General features: G+C 49.5%; 1 protein-coding gene across 5 annotated transcripts in view; it reads left to right on the top strand.

The window, feature by feature from the left end:
- The first annotated feature begins 290 nt into the window (after positions 1–290).
- NWD1 (NACHT and WD repeat domain containing 1) overlaps positions 291–23,449 on the top strand; it is a 66,110-nt gene continuing 42,951 nt past the window's right edge. Inside the window, exons 1-6 of one of the 5 annotated variants that reach the window (XM_049098419.1) lie at positions 291–710; positions 2,853–2,950; positions 6,866–6,951; positions 8,738–8,854; positions 14,045–14,342; positions 20,532–21,804. In XM_049098419.1, coding sequence (XP_048954376.1) covers positions 6,868–6,951; positions 8,738–8,854; positions 14,045–14,342; positions 20,532–21,804 — 1,772 coding nt within the window. In that variant the 5' untranslated portion in view covers positions 291–710; positions 2,853–2,950; positions 6,866–6,867. Of the gene's footprint in view, positions 711–2,852; positions 2,951–6,865; positions 6,952–8,737; positions 8,855–9,826; positions 9,931–14,044; positions 14,343–20,531; positions 21,805–23,449 lie in introns of those variants that run through there. The other 4 variants (XM_049098416.1, XM_049098415.1, XM_049098417.1 and 1 more) reach the window with 4 other exon arrangements.

The raw sequence follows: 23,449 nt of genomic DNA, 5'->3' as shown, positions 1-23,449 counted from the left end.
GCCAAGTGGCCCATGCAAGGGGCTTCATCTATCTGGACCTCTTTTTTTTTTCATCAGTGGGGGAGAATCATAATACCCGCCTCTTGGGCACACTGCCCATGTGGAATGCCAACCAGCTGGCACCTCATGGGCCCTTAACAAATGGCCTCTTCTGTGATGAGCATATTAGCCCGACACACAACGGTTAACCATCAAGTCTGGCTAAGTGCCCAGCTAATAAGCCAGGGCCTGAGAGCCACACAATTTCTTTCATTATCCCAGTTGCTGGGTGAATTGGCAGGGAGAGACCTGGGAAGTACCTAAGACAAAAGTTACTAGGATTGCCGGGGGCCTGGCTTCCGGGCAGTGCTACGGCCAGAAAACTTTCTTCTCCAGCCTACTTCCCCAGAGGGTTTTAAGTTGGCTTTTCCACCACCAGCAGGAGTGAGATTGAGGCCAGAGCTCCCAAGGAAAACCAGAAGGCAAGCACTGCAAGGGACTTCTGTCCTTCCTGGGGAAATCCAGTCTTCTTCAGTTGCCTGTAGTGATAAATAGGAGTCAAGGAAGATGGACAGTTGTGGTTGAGCCCACTGATGTGACAATTATTTAGTGAGCACCTACTATGTGCCAAGCATGCTGACCTTGGCGGACAGAGTCCTTGCACTCACGGAACTCATGTTCTTGTGGCGAGACAAGCAGTAAAGAAGCAAGAAGAAACATACCAGCTGGTGGTGAGTACCATGCAGAGAATTAAAATAGGGTGATGGCATTGGGAGGGACTGGGGGAGTGGTCACTGAGCAATGGGGTGGTCAGAGAGCCTCTGAGGAAGTGGCATTTAACTGAGGTGTAGGGGATCCCTGGGTGGCTCAGCGGTTTGGCGCCTGCCTTTGGCCCAGGGCGTGGTCCTGGAGTCCCGGGATCGGGTCCCACGTCGGGCTCCCTGCATGCAGCCTGCTTCTCCCTCCTCCTGTGTCTCTGCCTCTCTCTCTCTCTCTCTCTACGTCTATCATGAATAAATAAATAAATCTTAAAAAAAAAAATAAACTGAGGTGTGGATGACATGAATGGATTCAGGATGGGGAATTCAGGTGCAACATGAGGCCCTGAAGCTGTAATTAGCTAGTTGTCTTAGGCCAGGGTTCTCAACCAAGCGTGGTTGTGCCCCTACTAGACACTGGCAATGTCCAGAGATTTTTTTTTTAAAGACTTTATTTATTTCTTTGACATACAGAGAGAGAGCACAAGCAGGGGGAGTGGGAGAGGGAGAAGCAGGCTCTCTGCTGAGCAGGGAGCCCGATGCAGGGCTTGATTCCAGGACCCCAGGATCATGGCCTGAGCTGAAGGCAGACGCTTAACTGACTAAGCCACCCAGACACCCCTTGGAGATATTTTTAATCGTCACAGCTTTGGCGGAGGTGGGGAGCCCTGCTACTGGCATCCAATGAGTCAAGCCCAGATGCTCCTCAACATCCTACAATGCACAAGATGGCCCCCACTGCAAAGAATGACCTGGCCCCAGATGCCAGTAGTGCTGATATTGGAAAAGTCTGGGCTACAGAAATAGAAAGAAAGCCTAGTGTGAGCATCAAGGTCAAAGTCTTCCCATCCTCCCACGAACTCAAGAGGTGGTAAGCAAGGGAACATGACCATGTGCCAGAGTCGGGTAGAGTCCTACAGACCTGTTTGGAACTGAGATAAATGGAGAAAGAAACAGAGATTTGAGGGGAGACAAATTCAAGGTCATGAGATTGGTGAAGAGGTGATAGGCCTAGACTGACTGTGGAGTCCAGAGCTGGGGCCTGGGTGAGGTTACAAGGTGCAGCTAAATCAGAGGGTCTGGGTGAATCATGGGCAGGTGGCTGGATGAGGAAGCTGGCTCGAGGGGAGGGGATGTCCCCTGTGGGAGAAGGGGCCAGACCAGCACTCACTCCACAACCCTATCCTTCAAGGCGAATGAAAAAGTTCTCACTCTGATCCTCAGTTTTCCTCATCTGTAAAATGGTGACAGTCAATTCTGTTACAATATTTTTCAGGTCTGTGCAGGAAAGGTTAATTTAGCAGGCCTAGGTTGTCCCCACCCTGCACATGAAAGGTTTGGCCCTTGACTGGCTCCTAGGATGTGCCCTCTAAGGTCTTGAAATGTCTTGTCTGATAAGAGTGTGTATACCTAGGGGTCTTGGAAAATACCCCAAGAGTCTATGCTAACAATGTGATTTCTGGTGGGGACCTTGGGCCATGTGGTATCAACTCTAGAGAGGCTGGACTCTGAAGTCAGCCACGTATGTCTGTGTGACCAATGCCCAGGAAATACTTGGATGCCAAGGCTCGAGTGAGCTTCCCCGGTTGGCAATCCTCCAAGCAGGTTGTCACACATTGTTGCCGTGAAAATTCAGGGCTGCTCGCACGACTCCACTGGGAAGGGACAATCGGCAGCCTAAGCCTCGTGTCTCCTGGACACTGCTCTGCACGTTGCTCTCCTTGGCTGACCTTCATCCACGTCCTTTCACTGTAATGAACTATAACCATGAAAATAGCTTTTCCGAATTCTGTGACCTGGGGGTGATCTTGAGGACCCTACAAGGCAGACTTTTCCTAGGTGGACAAGGCAGAGCAGGAAAAGGTGTAAGAAAAGCTCCGGCTCTTTGATTGAACTGATACCACCATTTCTCAAGTGCCTGTATATAAAGTGGGGACTTGACACACCAGCTCCCAAATGGCTTGCTCACACTGGGTTCACTGTGGGTATGTTTGGCATCCATTCTGGTTTTCGGGCACATCGTGCTTCCTTATGTGCTGATCCTGAGGGATGTGCCTTTCTCTCCGGGTCCTAGCCCACCCTTGAGTGAGTGGTTCTTACTCGCGTATCTCACAGATGATGTGACTAATGTCCCAGGAGAGAGGCCACTTGCTTAACTCCTTCAGGACAGCGATGGACAAGCCAGCGCTCCAACCAGGCCCATGGACACCCAGGTATGCTTTCCTTCTGTCTGCGGTTTGTTACTACTGCGAGGTGGGTGGGCAGGACCCAGATCACCAGGGCATGTTCAGTAAAGTCAAATAATGAGAAGGTCTTCCTTGGTCATAGAGGCCGTGTTTTGGGTTAATTTTTCTCCCCTCACCCTACTGACGGATAATCAGCGTACAAAGTGGAATGTTTAAGGTACCCAACACGTCGATTTGATGCATTTCTATCTTGCACGGTGGTTACTGCAGTGGCATTAGCTAACACCTCCAACACGCGTATAATCACTATTTCTTTTTCGTGGTGAGAGAACCTTTAAGATCCGTACTGCTAGCAACTTTCAAATATATAATACAGTATTATTAACTCTGATCCCCAGGCTGTGCATTAAATCCCTATGCCGGTCTCATTCATCTTTTAACTGGAAGCTTGTAACCTCTGACTAACATCTCCCCAGCTCCCGACCCCCATTTCCCAGTAACCATCACTCTACTTTCTGTTTCTGTGAGTTTGGCTTTTTTTAGCTTCCACGTATAAATAAGATCTTACAGTATTTGTCTTTCTCCACCTGGATTATTTCACCTAGCATAATGCCCTCCAGGTCTTTTCATGTTGTTGCAAGTGGTGTTTTTTGATTATTTCAAAAAGCACAGCTCAGTTTGATATGGGTAGGTCCTGAACTGCCCCTGGAGATTTGCTAATCTCCCCTCTTATCCAGGGAGCTGGCCTCAGGCTCCATGCCTCCTGCAGGCAAGGAGATCTGACTAGAGTGGATTTAAAGCTGGTTTCTCAGTTTCTCAGCACTGCTGACATTTGGGGACGGATAATTCTCTCTGGCTGGGCTGTCCTGTGCATTGTAGGGTGTTGAGCAGCATCGCTGAGCTGTACCCACTAGATGCCAGCAGCTCTCCCTCCCTCAGTCGTGACAACCAAAATGTCTCCAGACGTTGCAAGGGTCCCCTGGGAAACAGAATATTCCCCCAGTTGAGAGCTGCTGGTTCGTACTGTGCATCCAGTGCCTGGACCTCTTTGGAGGGGGCAGTGAGCACAGCACGAGGGGGGATTCCACTAAGTGTTTCTGGCCTGCCCTGCCAGGACTGGCACAACTCCCAGCATCTGACAGCTTCCCTCCGCACACCTGGGCCCCAGCTCGGCTTTCACGGATCCCCAGGGGACCTAGGTGTTCCAGAGGCTGGCTGGTCCCCAGGCCCCAAAGCTGGGCTCCAGGAAACCATAGTTGCCGTGGTGACTGCTGAGCTCTTGGGGTGAGGAGCTGGCTGGTTGAGGGGCAAAGGCTCCAGTGCCTGGAAGAACCAACATCCAGGGGCCTTGGCTGGGAGGCTGCTGTCCAACGTCCTCCCATTAGTGCTTGCAGACCACGCAGAGCAGCGCTCCCCAGGGGCGCTGGAGGAGGCGGAGACTGCAGGGCACTGCGGGGGTGAGATGGACACCCCACTCCGGAAGGCTCTGCCTCGCTGCCCTCCCAGGAAGGCCACCTGGCCTCTGGCCTGAGGTCTCTGAGTTCCAGGCCCGATCCCGGGGAAGGGTCATCTGGGGGACAGGCAGCATGAGTGTGGGCCCCCTCAGCCCGGGCACCCGCCAGCGACTTCTCCAGGGTCAGGCAGACCCCCTCCCAGCGCCTCTGTCCAGAAGTGTGGCCATCTTCATCAGCTCCACGGTCTCGGGTAAGGGGCAGGGTAGGGCTGGGAGGCCAGAGGCAAGCAGGTACTCGTGGGGAGGGGTGAGGTGGCCAATGCATGGCTCATAGGGTCCCCTAGGAGACCTGGATAAGAATGCAGCCTGGCCAGTGGGAACTGGTGAAAGGGAGCCTCCCAGACCCTCTGTTTCCTCCTCCATAAGCCAGTCTGAAAGCCGTGAGTGGCAAATCATATAGCAACTAACATTTATGATGAATGCACTACACTACAGGCTTAAAAAGTATGAGAACCATTTCCCCCTTGCTCCCCCCACCCAGCTGCCAGCCCTTGCATGACCTGACTCTCTTCACCTTGCGTCTTGATCTCATAAGGTCCTCCCCTCACTCCCATGTTGTAGTCACACTGGGCTCCAGCAGGTCGTGGGACCCTTGAAACCCCAGGCCCCATAAACAGTAGGCGTTTATATATTTACTCAATGTCTGGTTCTTCTGAGCAGGCTGCAAGCCCTGTGGGGGCAAGGACCATGTATACAGTAGAGTACTGGCAAATGTTTAACAGCTCACTCCCCCCAAATCCAAATGAAACAAAACAAAACAAAAAAAACCCAAACACCTGATCTGTACCACCTGCCAATTTCTGTGGTGTAAATCCCTCCGCCAGGGTCAATTTCGAGCTGCCGATCTGACTTTTCTGACTTCGGAGGCAGGCAGAGATGTATGGTAATTCAACTGTCTCTAGTATTTCCCTGATACAAAATCAGCAGCCAGGACCGAACTGCAGAACAGAGCTCACAGTCAAATGCCATAAAATAATTAGGAAGTGATGCGTTCTGAGTATTTGCCATCTTTGCCTTTTCCATTGTAGGTTCAGATCATTTCATTGTTCATCATGGCTATGTTAACAACTGGCTCACAAAATTCCTGACGATTGGGAGCTCGGCTCTCCCAAGCCAGTAGGGGCCAGCTCCAGCACACTGTGTCATCTACATTATGTCTTGTTGGCCTCTGTGCCCCCGATGGTTAGCAAGGTTCTGAGCATAAAGCAACTTTCTAATAAATACTTTATAGGCGGATGTAAATAACCCTTGGAATGCATTAGACAGGGATGGGAAGGGCATGGGATAGAAGGCAGATCCAAGTTTGGCACCCAGGTCAGCTCCCATCCCAGGGCTGGGGCGGCTTCTTCATGCTCTCCGAACATTCTGATGACCTCCCCCTCACCAGGTGGAGAAGACAAACGTTTCTTCTACATCTGTCTCACCCTAGGTGCGTTTTTTTTTTTTTAAAGATTTTATTTATTTATTCATGAGAGACACAGACAGAGAGAGAGAGTAAGGCAGAGACACAGGCAGAGGGAGAAGCAGACTCCATGCAGAAGCCCGATGTGGGACTAGATCCCGGGACCCCAGGATCATGCCCTGGACAGAAGGCAGGCACTAAACCGCTGAGCCACCCAGGGATCCCCACCCTAGGTGCTTTTACTTGTAAGATTCAGTGGCTCAACCAATGCATATTGAGCATTTGTGTTGAGTGCTAAGAAATTAGCCATGACCAAGGCAAGCAGAGGCAATTGACTTTGGGGAGCTTGCAGCCCTGCAAAGTAGAAGTATCACCCCCATTTTACAGAGGGGGAAACCAAAGATAGCTTGGCACTTGGCACTAGGCCACGCAGTGAAGTCAGTGCTACAGAAGGTCTTAGAGCCCTGGGTCGGGCTGCCAGATTTAGCAAAAGCAAAAAACTGGAACAGCAAAACCAGGACACCAGTTAAATTTGCATTTCAGATAAACAATGAATAATCCTTTAGTATAGGTATTTCCCAAATAGTACCTGACATGGGATATACTCACCCTAACAGATTATTTGTTGTTTATCTGAAATGCGATCCAGCTGGGCTGATCAGATGTGCGCATGTGTCCAAATGGTGCATGGGACAGGACACACTTATGCTATCAAGTTTTCATTGCTTCTCTGAAGTGCAAATTCAGCTGGGCATCCTGCACTTTATGTGGCAACCCTAAGCTAGGGTGACCAACCATGCTGGTTAGCTTGGACTGAGGGATTTCCTGGGATGTGGGAGTTTCAGCACTAACAACAGGAAAGTCCCTCTCTAGTTTACTTCATGTTTTTTGGATCTTTTCATTTGCCCCTGCAAGGCCCCAGCCTTAGTGAGGACAAAAGAGGCTAAAAGCAGAGCTGGGGGGCGGGAGGGGGCAAGAAAGAGTTCTAGGTTCTTCTAGCTAACATCCTTTGTGCTCATCCTTGCAGATATGGATGTAGAGAGAGAAGCTCTGCAGAGCACTGCCTTCCCCGAAGTGCAGACCTTCTGCCAAAAGAACGGCCTGATGTTCGAGGTAATAGCTTCCTCCCTGGCTCATTGTCCATTGCCCTGAAATTAGGGACCAAGGGTGTGCCACCCCCGCTGTCACATAGGACCCTTTGCTCCAAGAGGCTCCACACTGGTGATGTGCTGGTGGAGATGAAAGTCCTCTCAAAAGACAGGGGGAGGGATGATGACCATGGCCACCGCTGTTAGCCCAGGAGGTGTGACAGTGCTATAGGTGGCTGCCTGGGGACCCTGCTGCTTGGGCATGTCACTTTCCTGCCTTGTGTTGTTGGTTTGTCCTGCCCACCAGGCCCTCCCTGCACAGGGGCAGCTTCAGGGGGAGTCTAGGAGGACTATGGGGGTGTTTGGGGTGTATATGAAGGGAGATGTGCCTTTTTCGGGAGCACTAATGGTGTACCTGCCGGGCACAGTCACTGCAGTCCCCAGTCAGAGTCCCCTATGAATCGAGAGTGGGGTAGGGTGTTGCTCCCTGCATGTTCTGATGCGGAAACCAACAAAGCATCTTTGGACTGTTGGCTTCAACTGACCCTGACTCCCTGACGTTTATGACAGCGATCCGCCCCATCAAAGGCTCCCTTGATGCTAAGACGCACAATGGTTTCTATATTACTAAGAAAGAAGCAGTTCTGGGAATTCGACTCTGCCTGCCATTGATCACGAGACACGGCTCAGTGGCAGAGGTGCTAAAAAGGAAAACATACGTGCTGAGAAGTGATGCTTGTGCTTTTAATGTCCACACAGGTGCAATGCGGCAAACACCGCCAACATCCTCCATCCGCAGATCGGAGGCAGCGGCCCGCAGAGCCAAAGCTCTTGCCTGACCCCAGTGGCTGACCCGTTCTCCCTCTCCATTCAGCCACACTCAGTAGTAGGGTGCTTTTATCCCCATGTTCCACCTCATTAGGAATTTCTGTGTCTTTCCCTCTGAGCAAAAGAATTGAGGGAGGGAGGGACATTCTGAGTCCCATCCGAGGCTCCCCTGCCTGCCTCCTTTTCCCAGCCTTTTGCCCGGTCAGCTTTGCTACCTGAATCGAGCCATTCTGCTGGCCCCCCTCAGGCTAGCAGGCAAAAGTGGACCGCAAGCGTGCGGTTGCCAAGGAGACTGCCAAGTGTGATTTTGGCCAAACTAAACACCCTCCTTTGCAAAAGAAAGCTCTGAGAACAAGTGTGGACATGTCCTCACTTAGAAAGAAGCAGTTTGAAAATGGCCAAGTTTAAAAAAAATTTTTTTTTGATATGTTGTTTTTAAGTTAACTTTTTATTTCGGATTTAGGTTTACGTGGAAGTGGCCTACAGTCCAGAGTTCCCATACGCCTGCACCCACTTTCCCCCAATTATGAACATCTTACATCATCGGGACACATTTGTCATAACTAAGAAATGGACATTGGTACAATGCTATGAACCAGCCTCCTGGTGTCATTCAGATGTCACCAGTTCTCCCATATGTGTCCTCTCTCTGGTCGAGGACCCTATCCAGGTGACCCGGTGGGGCCCCTCTGGTCTGAGACAGTCAGTCTTTCCTTATTGCTCATGACCTTAGCAGTCTTGGAGAGGACTGAGTGGCCATCGTGCAGGATGACCCTGACCTGGGTCTGTCTGATATTTTTCTCATGACTATCCTGGGGATATGGGCTTCATTCAAGTTCTTTCAATTTGCACATTCCCCCCTTTGGGAAGAGACTGTCAAAAATTACTGAAAGAAACTTTATGCCTTTGTCAAAGGGAATTGAAAAAAAAAAAACACACCCATTGTGCCACCTCCCTTACAAATCCACGCTTGTAATCTCCAGGTTGTTGACCTGAGGTGGGGTATTCGGAACACTGAGGCCACTGACCACATGACCACAGAACTCTGCTTGGAGGAGCTCGACCGGTGTCGGAAAACATCCATAGGGCCGGCTTTTGTTGTGAGTCTCTTGAGAGGGATGGGTTGGTGTTTACTTCTCATTCCAGCCCCATATATGGCTCCTACTCACTAGCCAAACCCATCAGTGGAGGGATGTGGGAGGCATTGCTGCTAGTATCTACTCTCCATTGTCTGCCCATGGCAGACATTGCTAATCGATCACAGTGCTCATTTTCTACTGAGCTAGCTGAGATCCAGACCTTAGTAGCCAAATGAGAGTAGCAGGTGAGCTGGGGAACAGAGCATAGAAGCCCAAGGGAACCTTAAAGTTTGCTCTGGACCTTCCCCTAGCTTCTCCACCTCATCTACTTCAAAAGGGTGGAATTTGGAGACCCTGAAAAAGCATAGAGAGGATAGAAGCCCACAAGATGCTGAGGATTTTTTTTCCTCTAGTGTGCCTCATGGTGTTGGGAGCAGCCTCTGTGGCACAGTCTAGAGCCTGCCTTGGGGCAAACTTCCTCTGATGCTAGGTGGAACCAGTTTTTCCATGTTCCTGGGTATTCTTTCCTCCCACCCCCGAAGCACCCTCTCGGTCCCCAAAATAACCCCAAGCTCACAATTTTGGCCTACAATCGGCAAGTGTAATTCCACATTCCTGATTTACTACAACACCAAGTTTCAGATACAACCAAAAACTATGACATTTTAGCTCATAAATCCTAGAGCAACGATCAGCAAACTATAGCCTATGGGGCAAATCTGGCCCATTGCCTGCTTTTGTATACAAAGCTTTATTGAGGGCAGCCCGGGTTGCTCAGCAGTTTAGCGCCTGCCTTCAGCTCAGGGCGTGATCCTGGAGTCCCGGGATCGAGTCCCACGTCGGGCTCCCTGCATGGAGCCTGCTTCTCCCTCTGCCTGTGTCTCTGTCTCTCTCTGTCTCTGTGCCTCTTGAATAAATAAATAAAATCTTAAAAAAAATAAAGCTTTATTGGCACTCAACCACATATCCTCCGTGGTTGTTTTTCAGCTACATCCACAGAGCTGAATGGTTGTGACAGAGACCACCCGGCCTGCAAAGCTGAAAAGATTGGCTATCTGACCCTCTACAGGAAAAGTTTGCTGATCTCTGTCCAAAATGTAAAGAGGGGAAAAGTCAAGAAAGTATCTTTGCCCGAGACACCTTAGTCACAAAGAAGCTTTGAGTGGTTCCAGATAAAAAGAAAAATCTCCTGGAACGTCTCCTGGAGATTAAGTAGAATGTAGAAGAGGGTGGTCACCATTATAAAAGCTGTTTTCTGGGCAAACAAAGACAAATATTTGAGGGCTGCGCTGCTCGGCTTTAGAACCACACTGTCTAGTGCAGTAGCCACAAAGCACATGTGGCAAACTTAAAGGTAAATAAAATAGAGTAGGATTAAAATTTCAGTTCCTCGGTCCCACCAGCCACATTGCAATGGCTTAGCAGCCACTAATACGTAATAAAGAAAGCTTCCCACACATGTTGGCCAGGTCTTAGTTTCTTTCAGGGAGATCTAATCTCTGGGGCAGCCCTAGAACCTTCTGCAGTGCTGAAAGTGTGCTCATCTGTGTTGTCCAATGCTGTGGCCAGGCACCACATGTGGCTACTTGGACAACACAGATGAGCGCACTTTCAGCACTGCAGAAGGTTCTAGAGCTACCCTAGAGATTAGATCTCCCTGAAAGAAACTAAGACCTGGCCAACATGTGTGGGAAGCTTTCTTTATTACGTATTAAGTTGTATCTATATAGTCAGGCTTGTGTTTTCAATCTTTTGCTCTGTATTTTTCTTTGTTGGCACTGGTTTTTTTTTTTCTTCTCCCGGTTTTACGGAGATGTTTTTGCCATCCAGCATTGTGTAAGCTTCAGATGTGCAACGTTAAGGATTTGACTTACATGTTTCATGAAATGATGACCGCGGAGAGATTATCTCATATAGGTACAAAAAAAGAGAAAGGAAAAATGTGGTCTTTTTCCTTGCGATGAGAACTCTCAGGATCTACTCCCTCAGCAATTTTCAAATACATGTGCAGCAGTGTCAACTAGGGTCCTCGTGTTGTGCATCACATCCCTATATTTGTTTATTTTATAACAAGGATTTTGTGCCCTTTGAACCCCTCTAGGTCAATTATTATTGCTTTAAAATGCATCCTAGGGTTTGGAGGGCTCTACCCTTCTGCTTGCAAATCTCTCTCATACATTCCCCCCACCCCCACCCCAATCTTCCAATTTAGGTTTCCAAATGAGCCTGACAATTGATCATTTTGTGGAGTTTCAAAAAAAAAAAAAAAGGAATTTTCTAAAGAAAAGCAGGCAATGGAGAGAAAAGGAACTCCAGGAGGGATTCGATTTTGCAACCCAAATTGCAGGCAGTGAAAAGCACAACACCGCTTCCAGGTGGCATGGGGGACAGGATGATGATCTCTGGGCTTCCCCCAGGCCCAACTGGCCCGGGGGGCCTTGCTTGTCCTTCCAGAAGGGCTCCTTGGGCGGCCAGCTGATCTCTACCCACTTCCCGCTTTCCTCTCAAACCAGGCATCTGTCCTCTGTCACCCGAGAGTCACGGCATCCTTCTCCTTCAGTGGCTCTGAATGGGGGTCTTCCCATGGAGCTGGGAGCTGTGCTGGTGGCCCTTGGAGAGGCGTCTCTCTGGTAAATAAGTCATTAGGCAGCGCGAGTAGCAGGGGACAGCTCCCCACGGTACTTCTTTAGAGGCTCTGGCTCTCCTGGGCCACCGGCAGCTCCAGCGTCCCCAGAGAGTTGCTCCTGGTGGCTCCTGACCTTTTTCTTTCAAGCTCTTCCTGTTGTTGCTCTGGTCCCTCAGGCAGGAGCATTTTCCACCTTCCGTCTCCTTGCTGAGATCTGTGGTTCGTGGTTGGCTGGATTCTCCAGCTCCTCTCACTGCTCCGAGACTGACGCTGTGGGAAAGGCCCCCAGAGAGTGGGGTCCTGTTCAACCTCCCATCATCACAGGCTCCACTTCTCTGGGTCCCTGGGTGCACACCCCTGGAATATTCTGGTACAACCCAATGAAGAGGGGTGGGTGGACTGCTTCCATTTCATGATGCGGAAACTCAAGACTTCAGCCTCCGTGTCCTGGACCTCCTCTAGCCTAATTCTCTAGCATTCTGGTTTGCACCTTCTCTTGGGGCAGAGAGAGGGTGAACTAGGATTCTTGGCATTAAGACCAAGGTCTTAGGGCCTCACCGCTCTGCCGCAAAATCTTACCCATGGGGATAGCCTTCTGTTTCATTCCAATTTTAGTATATGTGTTGCTGAAGTGAGCACAGGGATGGCCTTATGTGTCACCACTGCCCCCTCCTCATTGGTATTTCAACCACCTCCCAACCTCAGCTTTCCTGCTCTGGCTCTTTGGAGCCATTGCCTGCCACAGGGCCTTTGCACATGCTGTCCCCATGGTTTGCAATGCCCTTTGCCCAGCACACCCCTTCTCATGTCTTATTCTTTAGCTCGATCTAAATAAAGACAGAGTCCACCCCATACCTTTGATACTAACCTGCCCCCAGGACCATGTCATAGCATGAAATTTGGTAAGGGCCAATGGAGTCCTTATCTCTTGCCACAGCTCCATGTCTGGAATAAGCTGATACCTGCATATAAGAAGCTGTAGTCTTCTCTCCCTCTGCCTGTCTCTTATTAAGAACTCTTGGGATTGCATTTAGGGCCGAGGTAATCCAGGATAATCCCCCCAGCTCAAAATCCTTCACTTAATCACATCTGCAAACACCTTTGTGCTAGTCATGGTTCTCCAGAGAAATAGAACCAATGGATAGAGAGAGAGATACATAAGAGGAGATTTATTACAGGAATTAGCTTACACTGTGATGGAGGCCAAGAAGTCCCCCATCTGCTGTCTATACACCAGAGAACCAGGAAAGTGGGTGGTGTAATTCAGCTGTAGGCCTGAGGCCTGAAAATCAGGAGACTGAAGATGCAAGTCCTGATCTGAGTCCCAAAGCCTGAGAACCAGGAACACCGATGTCCAAGGGCAGGAAAAGGGTGGCTCAGCTCAAGCAGAGAAAGACAGTTTACCTCTCCTAGTGTTTGGTTTTGTTTTTTCCTAATTTCTTTGGTGTTGAGGTTTTCTGGTCCTATCTGGGCCCCTGGTGGATTGGACGATGCCTACCAGCATTAGGGAGGGCTGTCTGCTTCACTCAGTTTACCAGATCGATCCCTTCCAGAGACACTGTCATAGGCATACTCAGAAATCATATTCCAGGGGCACCTGGGTGGCTCAGTGGTTGAGAGTCTGCTTTTGGCTCAATTCGTGATCCTGGAGTCCGGGGATCAAGTCCTGCATCAGACTCCCCATGGGGAGCCTGCTTCTCCCTCTGCCTATGTCCCTCTGCCTCTGTTTCTCCTGAGTAAATAAATTAAAATTTTTTTAAATTAAAAAAAAAAAAAAGAAATCATATCCCACCCACTATCTGGGCATCCCTTAGCCCAGTCAAACTGACATCTAAAAATAACCATCACAACCCTTTCCCATGTAAGGTATGTTTACAGGGTCCAGGGATTAGGGTTGGCTCTCTTTGGGGGCCATTATTCACCTTCCACAAAGGGTTTTCCCAGTGAAAGATCCCTTAATGTTTGGAACCTGATCAGATTAAAAACTTACGTGTGTGATGTCCTGTACTCTTAGATACCTTCACATGCAGGTGCTCTAAGGCTCTAGCCTGCACTTCTTTTTTTTTTTTTTTTTTTTTTTTTTTTAAATTTTTTTTATTTTTTTTTTATTTATGGTAGTCACAGAGAGAGAGAGAGAGAGAGAGGCAGAGACACAGGCAGAGGGAGAAGCAGGCTCCATGCACCGGGAGCCCGACGTGGGATTCGATCCCGGGTCTCCAGGATCGCGCCCTGAGCCAAAGGCAGGCGCCAAACCGCTGCGCCACCCAGGGATCCCTCTAGCCTGCACTTCTTAGTGTAATTACCACCCTGGCACCACAGCCAGGCCCATTTTGGGGAGTTCAGTGTGTCTCACCCAGGGTCACAGAACTAAGCACCCAAGCCAATTTTTTTAAAGATTTTATTTATTTATTCATGAGAGACACAGAGAGAGGCAGAGGGAGAAGCAGGCTCCGTGAAGAGCCCGATGAGGGACTCAATCCCGGGTCTCCAGGATCACGTTCTGGGCCCAAGGCAGATCCTCAATCACTGAGCCACCAGGCATCCCACCCCAAGCCGATTTGAACCCATGACCCTCTTTCTGCCAGGCCCTCTTAGGTGACCAGTACGGCCCCTGTCCAGTCCCTACACTGATCGAGGAGAAGGAGTGGGAGGCCCTGAGATCCCAGCTGGCCTCCAAGCCACGTGACCTGGAGCTGGTGGCTCGACGCTTCCGGAGGGATGAGAACGCCGTGCCCCCCACCTACCTGCTTCAGGCCCTAGGCACTGCGGAGATCCAGGGGCCCGAAGAGGCCACCCTGACCTCTGTGCTGCGCTCCGGAGCCCAGGAGGCCCGGAGGCTGGGCCTCATCACCCAGGAGCAGTGGCACCGCTACCACTGGTCAGGTGAGGCTGCCAAGACCCACCCCCTCAGGGTCCACAGGAAATGCCCCACGTTCAAATACACGCATCGAATATTGTCCAAATGCCACAGCCTGCGTGTCTGTAAAGGCCAGATCAGCCTAGCTCTTGGATCCCTGGTTCTGCGTAAGGTTATTTTACTGATCCAAGAGTTCAGCCACGTCCAATTCTCTGTCTCTTAGGACCCTCCTTTCCTCTCCCCCTCCAACTTCCTCTCCCCATCTCCCAGGGAAGCTCCTGGCTCTGGGGGAAGGCTTCTTTTTTTTTTTTTTTTTTTAAGATTTATTTATTTATTCATGAGAGACACAGAGAGAGAGGCAGAGACACAGGCAGAGGGAGCCTGACATGGGACTCGATCCTGGGTCTCCAGGATCACGCCCTGGGCTGAAGGCAGCACTAAACAGCTGAGCCACCGGGCTGCCCTGGGGGAAGGCTTCTAAGATGATCACTATCCTGGTTTGTCTAGGACTTTTAGGGCTGCACCCAGAGAGTCCTGGAAAAACCGGAACAGTGGGTCACCTGATGTTAGCCGGAGAGCCAGCCCCTGCTGGGGAGACTGAGTCCTCCAGCCTCCCTGCACCTGCCTCAGGGGTGGAAACTGAGGTACAGATGGAGGTACCTCTCCATCACCTAAGGTGAGGAATAGAGGTTTGACCAGAGTCCATCACCCACTCCCAGCCGGCCCCTGACCTTCCACCTCTAGCCTCAACCTCTGGCTCTTCCATCCTCCACACTGGCTACCAGAAAGATTTCTCTAAAAATGCAGTGTTGTTGCGGCACCTGGATGGGCTCAGTCAGTTAAGCTTCTGACTCTTGGTTTAGGCTGGGGTCACGATTTCAGGGTCATGAGATCGAGCCCCATGTCTGGCTCTGCACTGAGCATGGGACCTGCTTGGGATTCTCTCTCTCCCTCTGCCTTTCCCCCTGCTCTCATTACCTTTCTCTCTAAAATAAATAAATAAATCTTTTTTAAAAAATGGGAGTGTTGCCAAGCCATTTCCCCACTGCTTGCTGCCAGCAAGAAACAGATTTTTATCATTGTTCATGGGTTTAGTAATATGTCAGATATGGCCATTTATATCACCCAAACTATTAAGTATATGAATTTCTCTTACTAAAAATATTAAAAACATGAACTCATTCTATCCACATATTAAATATATGGATTTATATTATGAACATATTAAGTACATTGAGTTAAAGATTTTTGAATAGCAATTTATGTCAATAGCATTTTCATTGTACTAAAATATATCACCGTCTATTATATAAATTCTAGTAATGACATATCAATTTTTTAAAATAAGCTTTTTATTTGAAGATAATTTTGCTTATTTTTATTTGTTATTTTATATTTTATTTATTTATTTGAAAGAGAGCATGAGCAAGGGGAAGGACAGAGGGTGAGGGAGAAGCAGACTCCTCGCTGAGCAGGGAGCCGGACGTGGGACTCGATCGCAAGACCCTGAGATCATGACCTGAGCCAAAGGCAGACGCTTAACAAACTGAGCCACCCAGGCGCCCCTATTTGGGGATAACTTTAGATTTGCAGAAAAATGACAATGTTATAAAGCTACAAAGATATACAGAGTCTGGGGCAACCCGGATGACTCAGCGGTTTAGTGCCGCTGTCGGCTCAGGACGTGATCCTGGAGACCTGGGATCGCGTCCCACGTCGGGCTCCCTGAATGGAGCCTGCTTCTCCTTATGCCTGTGTCTCTGCCTCTCTCTGTGTGTGTGTGTGTGTGTGTGTGTGTGTGTGTGTGTGTGTCTCATGAATAAATAAATAAAATCTAAAAAAAAAAAGATATACGGAGTCTCTGTGTGTTATTCACACAGAGAAATTAACCTCTATGTGACCACTGTACATTTGCTGGAAGTAATAACATCAGTACGTGACAATTAAGTAGACTCCAGACTATTTAGAGTTCATCGGTTTTCCCATTAATGTTTTTCTGTTCCATGATCCTGTCCAGGTTCCCACATTGCATTTAGTTGTCACATCTCAGGTCCCCCTGGACCTGTCTCAACCTTTCCCTATTTTTCATGACTTTGACCATTTTGAGGAGCACTGGCCACGCACGTCTTTTGTGGAATGTCCCTCAATCTGGGCTTGTCTGGTGTTTTCTCATGGTTGGATGGGGGTTATAGGTTTCTGAGAGGAAGACCACAGAGGTGAAGTTCCTTCCCTTTCTCATCATATCAGGGGTACCTGATGCATACCTGTCATCACAGGTGAAGCTAACTCGATACTTTGGTTAAGATTAGGAATGAGGTACCATTTTTTAATTCAGCGCCTATGTGAATAACAATGTTAATGGCTACTGTTTATTAAGCGCTTACCACGTTGCTATTGCTCGCTCTATGACAAGAATCCAAATGTGCTAATTGCTTTCATAGAGATTAACTGCCACTGGGACTATAATCAGCCTCCGGGGTCTGAGCTTTGGGATGGGCCTGGACTTGCAGCCTTGCCCTTTCTCAGCTGTACTGACCCCTGGCAGGTTGAGAGCCCCAGTTTCCTCATCTATAAAATTGAATTAGTTAAAGTCACTGTGGGGATCTTGCCCCATAGTCTCTTCCCAACCGTGATCTCTTTTGATCAAATCCAACCCACTAAGAATTCCCACTCAAAAGAGTGCCTGGGTGGCACAGTCGGTTAAGCGTCTGACTTGTGATTTTGGCTCAGGTCATGACCTCAGGGTCGTGAGATCAAACCCTGCATCAGCTCCACTCTCAGCAGGGAGTCTGCTTGAGATTCTCTCTCCCTCCCCCTCTGCCCCTCCCCCTGCTCTCTCTGTTAACTAAGTAAACAATTAAAAAAAAAAAAGATTTCCCACTTGAAAGAACAAACAGAAACTCCTGGAAAGTAGCAGAAAGTATAAACGCATGCTAGTGACAGTGTCTTCAGAGCACATTTCCAGAGCCCTTGCTCAGTTGTCTTCTTTTCAGCCTTTTTATTTTGAAATGGAGAGTCACAGGAAGTAAAAAAAAAAAAAAAAAAAAAAGTAGGAAGTCGTCCCATGTCCACTCAGTTTCCCCCAAAGGTAGCATCTTGCAAAACTAAAGTACAGTATTACAACCAAGAAGTTGACGTTGTGACCACCAGACAAAGCATCACTTTCACAGACGTGTGTGTGCATGTGTACGGTACACGTGCGCACAGATATTTCATGCTAGGAAATTTTAACACCCGTGTAGCTCCGAATAACTGCCACAGTCCATATGAGGGACTATTTCCTCACTGCAGAGGTCTCTCCCACTACCATTTTAGAGTCACCCAGGCCTCAGCCCCCAGCAACCAGTAATCCATTCCTTTTTTTTTTTTTTTTTTTTTTTTTATTCATGAGAGACACAGAGCATGAGAGGGAGAGCAGAGACACAGGCAGAGGGAGAAGCAGGCTCCATGCAGGGAGCCCGATGTGGGACTCCATCCCGGGTCTCCAGGATCACGCCCTGGGCCGAAGGCAGCACTAAACTGCTGAGCCACCCGGGCTGCCCCAGTAATCCATTCCTATAATTGGTTATTTCAACAATGAATGGGATCATACAGTCTACGACATTGTGAGACGTGCTCTGCTCCTTCAGCATAACGAGCTCAGCTTTTCACAAATGTTGTTTCATAGAAGATCCTGCTAGCAGCCCCACTGAGGTTAAACTAGTCCACCCATGTTCCGGGAGAGGAAACAGACTCAGAGAGACACAGTGATTTGACCAAGGTCACGAAGCCCGCAGGTGGCAGAGCAGATGGCCTTGGATTGATTCGTGCTGAAATGTGTCCCAGAAGGATCCCATTTGAGGATTGTCAGTTGCCTTTATCCCTGACTTCCATTCTTGGGGCTAAGAGGGGAGTGGTGACACTCCGAGGAGGGCATCTGAGTGGCTCTTGTCCTGGCTCCGAGACTCAGTTCTGTCTCCAAGGGCCTGACTCACTCAGCTCCGGAGCCCCGGGAGCCTCTGCTGAGCCCAGGGTGTCTTAAAAAATAACCCCTCCGGTCTGACTGCTATTTCAAAACAATGGCCTCGGAGGGGAAATCAGTGTCTGCTCTTGGCTCTGGAAAATATGGGTCCTCGGGGCAGCTGCTGTATGCTCTGGGACAGGGGTCAGCCAACTATGGCCCAAAGGCAAAATTCAGCCCACTGCTTGTTTCTGTAAATAAAGTTTTATTAGCACACACTCAACGTATTGGTTTGCATGTTGTCTATGGCTGCTTTCACTCTATGACAGCAGACTTGAATAGTCGGTGGGGTCTTTTTTAAAAGATTTTTAAAATTTATTTATTCATGACAGACACAGAGAGAGAGAGAGAGAGAGAGAGAGAGAGAGGCAGAGACACAGGCCGAGGGAGAGGCAGGCTCCCTGCTGGGACTCGATCCCAGGACCCCATGATCACACCTGAGCCGAAGGCAGACACGCCACCACTGAGCCACCCAGGCATCCCCAGAGTTAAATAGTTGTAAAGAGACCATTTGACCTGTGAAGCCTAAAATATTTCCTATCTGACCCTTTACAGAAAAGCATGCTGACCCATGCTCTCAGCCTCTAGGCTCATTAAAAACTTTTCTCCCCAGCCACCATGCCTTTGCAGCAGTTTTCTGTGGCTTCAAATGCCCTGTCTGTCCTTCTCTGCCCAGGATAGACAGATGTCCTCATCTACCTGTCTGTCCATGTCTGTGTCCATTTCTTCACTAAGACTGCAATAACCACTCCACAAAGGCAACAGGGACCTTTGTACGTTTTTCTCTCTGCTAGACGCCACAGTGTGGAGAGCAGAGGCTGGCCCAAGTGGGAGATCAACAAATGTTTGTTGAATTAATGTGTCACGACGGAGGCACCCAAAACTGACAACAATGGATTTTTTTCCCATTGAAGTGACATTCGCATAGCATGAAATTAACTGCTTTATTTTTTTAAATTTATTTTTATATTTTTTTAATTAACTGCTTTAAAGTGAAGAATTGGGTGACAGTTAGTGCATTCGCAATGTTGTGCAATCACGACTTCTATCTAGTTCCAGAACATTTCCATCACCCCCAAAGAAACTCCATACTCATTAACAGTCACTCCCCATCCCCTTCCCCCAGCCCCTGGCAACTACCAATTGGCTTTCTGCCTCTATGGATTTGCCTGTTCTAAACATTTTGAGTACATGGAATCAGACGGTGTGTGGCCTTTTGTGACTGGCTTCTTTCACTCGGCCCAGTATTTTCAAGGTTCATCCGTGCCGTAGCATGAAGCAGAGCTTCATCCCTTTTTATGGCTGAAGAATATTCGATCGTATGGATGGATTACATTGTGTTTATCCATTCATCACTTGATGGACCCTTGGGCTGTTTCCACCTTTTGGCTACTGTGGATAATACTGCTGGGAACTTGGGTCACAGGTATCTGTTGGTCTATGTTTTCAGCTCTTTGGGGTCCATACCTCGAAGTGGAATTCCTATAGAAATTCCATATTTAACTTTCTGCGTTTGATGGTATTTTCTTATAATGGGGCTACTTCTCATATACAACCTCTGTGCTGCCTACACCAAGGCTTCTTTGATTAATAATGACCGAATTAGTGCTCTTCTTGGCTTGGCCCCTGGACCAGCAGTCTCCGCATCACCTGGGAGCTTTTTGGAAATGCAAACCCATGGGCCCCACCCAGACCTGATGAATCAGAACTCCTAGCGGCAGAGCCCAGCCATATGGTTTTTTTTTTTTTTAAGATTTATTTTTATTTTTATTTATTTATGATAGCCCTAGAGAGAGAGAGAGAGAGAGGCAGAGACACAGGCAGAAGGAGAAGCAGGCTCCATGCTGGGAGCCAGACGTGGGACTCGATCTTGGGACTCCAGATCGCGCTCTGGGCCAAAGGCAGGCGTGAAATCGCTGAGCCACCCAGGGATCCCCAATACAGGTTTTTTGAGCCCCCAAGTGACTCTGGCAAACCATAGTCCTCTGGCCAAATTGGGCCCACTGCTTTTTTTTTGTAAATAAAGTTTTATTGGAACACACTTGAGTGCATCAGTTTGCACATTGTCTATGGTAATGCCAGGTGACTCCAGCACACATTAAGTGTGAGAACCGAAGTCCTTACCTCCCAAATATGTCTCTCAAGCGTCACTACTTGGGCCAACTGATCACACAATGATGACCACACTCTGTTCCCATTTTCCCCACTTTTTTAGTCATTGAGTGGGAGATAGACCGGGGCCTGCTGAGCTTGACAGACGGAGACCAGGGGGCGACTGTCTTCTTGAGAGAGATCCAAGACCTCAACAAACACATCCTGGAAGACTGCGCCCTCAAGATGGTGGACCGGCTCGCAGATGGCTGCCTGGACACAGATGCCCAGAACCTTCTCAGTGGCCTCAAGGGACGCATTGCCGACACACAACCTGGAGTCCTCAAGGCCCACCACCTGCCATGGAGCCGAGACCTGGTGAACCCCAAAAACAAGGCTCATGCTCGGTACCTGAAAGAGCTGGGGGAGCAGTTTGTGGCCAGGGCTAACCACCAGGTCCTTGAGTACCTCCGAGAGCAGGAGGCAGGCAGGCAGGAGTTGGCGTGGCTCTACCAGGAGATCCGCCACCACCTGGGGCTGAGCACCGAGGCCACCTGGACCTTTTGTGGCCGCCAGGAGCTCCTGGCCCAGCTGGGGCAGCGGCTCCGGCAGAGCGATGGCCATCCGCACTCACCCCTGGTGCTTTTTGGACCTCCAGGCATCGGAAAGACAGCGCTGATGTGCAAGTTGGCAGAACAAATGCCGGGACTGCTTGGCCGCAAGACAGTGACCGTCCTGCGGCTTCTGGGGATGTCACAGATGAGCTCCGACGCCCGAGGCCTGCTCCAGAGCATCTGCTTCCAGGTGTGCCTGGCCTACGGGCTGCCCCTGCCCCCTGCCCAGGTCCTGGAGGCCCATGCCAGGGTGGTCCAGTTTTTCCACACCCTCCTCCACACTGTCTCCTGCCGAAACTTCGAGTCACTTGTGATCCTGTTGGACTCCATGGATGATGTGGATTCCATCTGCCGCGCCCGGAGGGTCCCCTGGCTGCCTCCCCGGTGCCCCCCGAGGATCCACCTTATCCTCTCAGCCTGCTCGGGGAAGCCGGGGATTCTAGACATCATGAGACAGACGCTGACGGACCCAGAGGCCTACTGGGAGGTGAAACCCCTCTCCGGAAACCAAGGGCAGGAGATGATCCAGCTCCTGCTGGCCGCCTCGCGGAGGACGCTGAGCCCAGGGCAGAGGGAGCTGCTCTGGGCCAGCCTCCCAGAGTGTGGGCACCCAGGACGGCTGAGGCTGGCCTTTGAGGAGGCCCGGAAGTGGGCCTCCTTCACCATACCTGCCCCTCTGGCCTCCACTGCTAAGGAAGCGATCCATCAGCTGTGTGCCCGCCTGGAGCAGACACACGGGCAGCTCCTGGTGGCCCACGTGCTGAGCTACATCGTGTCCTCCCGGTAAGTGTCTGTCGTTTACACCCTCTTCGTAAATGAGAATGATGCGTTCACCCCTCATGGCTCTGAACGGATAGTTATTCTCTCACTGTTCTGGAGGCCGCAGTCTGAAGTCCAGGCATCGACAGGGCCGTGCTCCCTCCGAAGGCACCAGGGGAGAATCTGTTCTAGGCTTTTCTCTTCATTTCTAGTGTGGCCAGCAACCTTTGGCCTGTAGACTGCCATCTCACAGCCTCCTCCCTGTGCGCCTTCCTGTCTGAATTTCCCCCTTCTTGTAAGGCCGCTCACGGGCTCAGGGCCACTCTGATCTAGTGTGACCTCCACGTACGCGGACTGCTTCTCTAGAGACGGTCTTCGCGGGCTTCCAGTGGGCACGCACGTTGGGGATCCTGTTCAACTCAACACAATTCATGTGTCATAAAGTGCCCTCTTTGAAAGCCCGCGATGACCCAGTGGCATTTAGGACGCTCACAGTGTTGTGCGATCACTATCCATTTCCAGAACATTCCCATTACTGCAAAGGGAAACCCCATCCCCATTAGTGGCCACTCCCCACCCCCAGCCCCGAGCGGCCCCAATCTGCTTCCTGCATCTATGGACCTGCTGGTGGTATTTCTTTTGTACAGTTTTTACTTTGAAATACTTTGAAATTATAGACTAGTGGAGGAATTCCCATAGTATTAGACTAGTGCAAAGAATGGCCCATACATCACAGTTTCTCAGCCCTACTGATATTGGGGGCTGCATCATCAGTATGTGGGGGCTGTCCTATGCACTATAGGATGTTGAGCAGCATTCCTGGCCTCGACCCTGGCTACTGGTAGTACCCTGAGTGGTGGCAACCAAAAATGTCTCAGAATATCACCAAGAGGCCCTAGTCAAGAACTACGGCTCTATGCCCTTCTTCTGGGATCACTGATGTGCCGCATTAGCTTTCTCTCCCTAACCCCCTCGTTTTCTTTCTTTCTTTCTTTCTTTCTTTCTTTCTTTCTTTCTTTCTTTCTTTCTTTCTTTCTTTCTTTCTTTCTCTTTCTTTCTTTCTTTCTTTCTTTCTTTCTTTCTTTCTTTCTTTCTTTCTTTCTTTCTTGGATTCATTACAGGCATTATTCCCCTTTACCCTTAAATGCTTCACATATTTCCTAAGAACAAGGTCAATCAGAACCCCCATGTCACCACAGAACAATTAAAAAATTCAGGAAATACATCACAGATCCAATAATACTATCTAAGACACAGTTTACAGTGAAAGTTTGCCACTTATCTCAAAAACGTTCTTTATAGCCTCCCCCCTCTTTGCCTCCAAACCACTATCCAAACCGGGATCACATGTCACATTTAGTTGTCAAGTTTCTTTGGTCTCCTTTAATTTGGAACATTCCACCATCTGTTTTTGTTCTTTTGAAGAGTCCAGGCCAGTGATTTTGTAGATCAGTGCTTCTCGACCCTCAATGCAGATAGCATCTCAGGTCTTGTTTTTGAATAAAGAATCTGATTCAGCAGGTCTGGGGTGGGACAATGAATCCCGTGTTTCTCACTGCCTGATGCTGATGCTGCTGGTCTGGGGACCGCATCTGGGCTGGGGGTGTAGTTTGCAGAGTGTCCCTGCATCTGGGTTGGTCTGAGGTTTCCTCGTGATCACATTCAAGTT

Source organism: Canis lupus, chromosome 20 (genome assembly GCF_003254725.2).
Source record: "Canis lupus dingo isolate Sandy chromosome 20, ASM325472v2, whole genome shotgun sequence".
Taxonomy (NCBI): domain Eukaryota; kingdom Metazoa; phylum Chordata; class Mammalia; order Carnivora; family Canidae; genus Canis; species Canis lupus.
The sequence above is the reverse complement of the archived record's forward strand: the minus strand, read 5'-3'. Positions and strand labels throughout refer to the sequence as shown.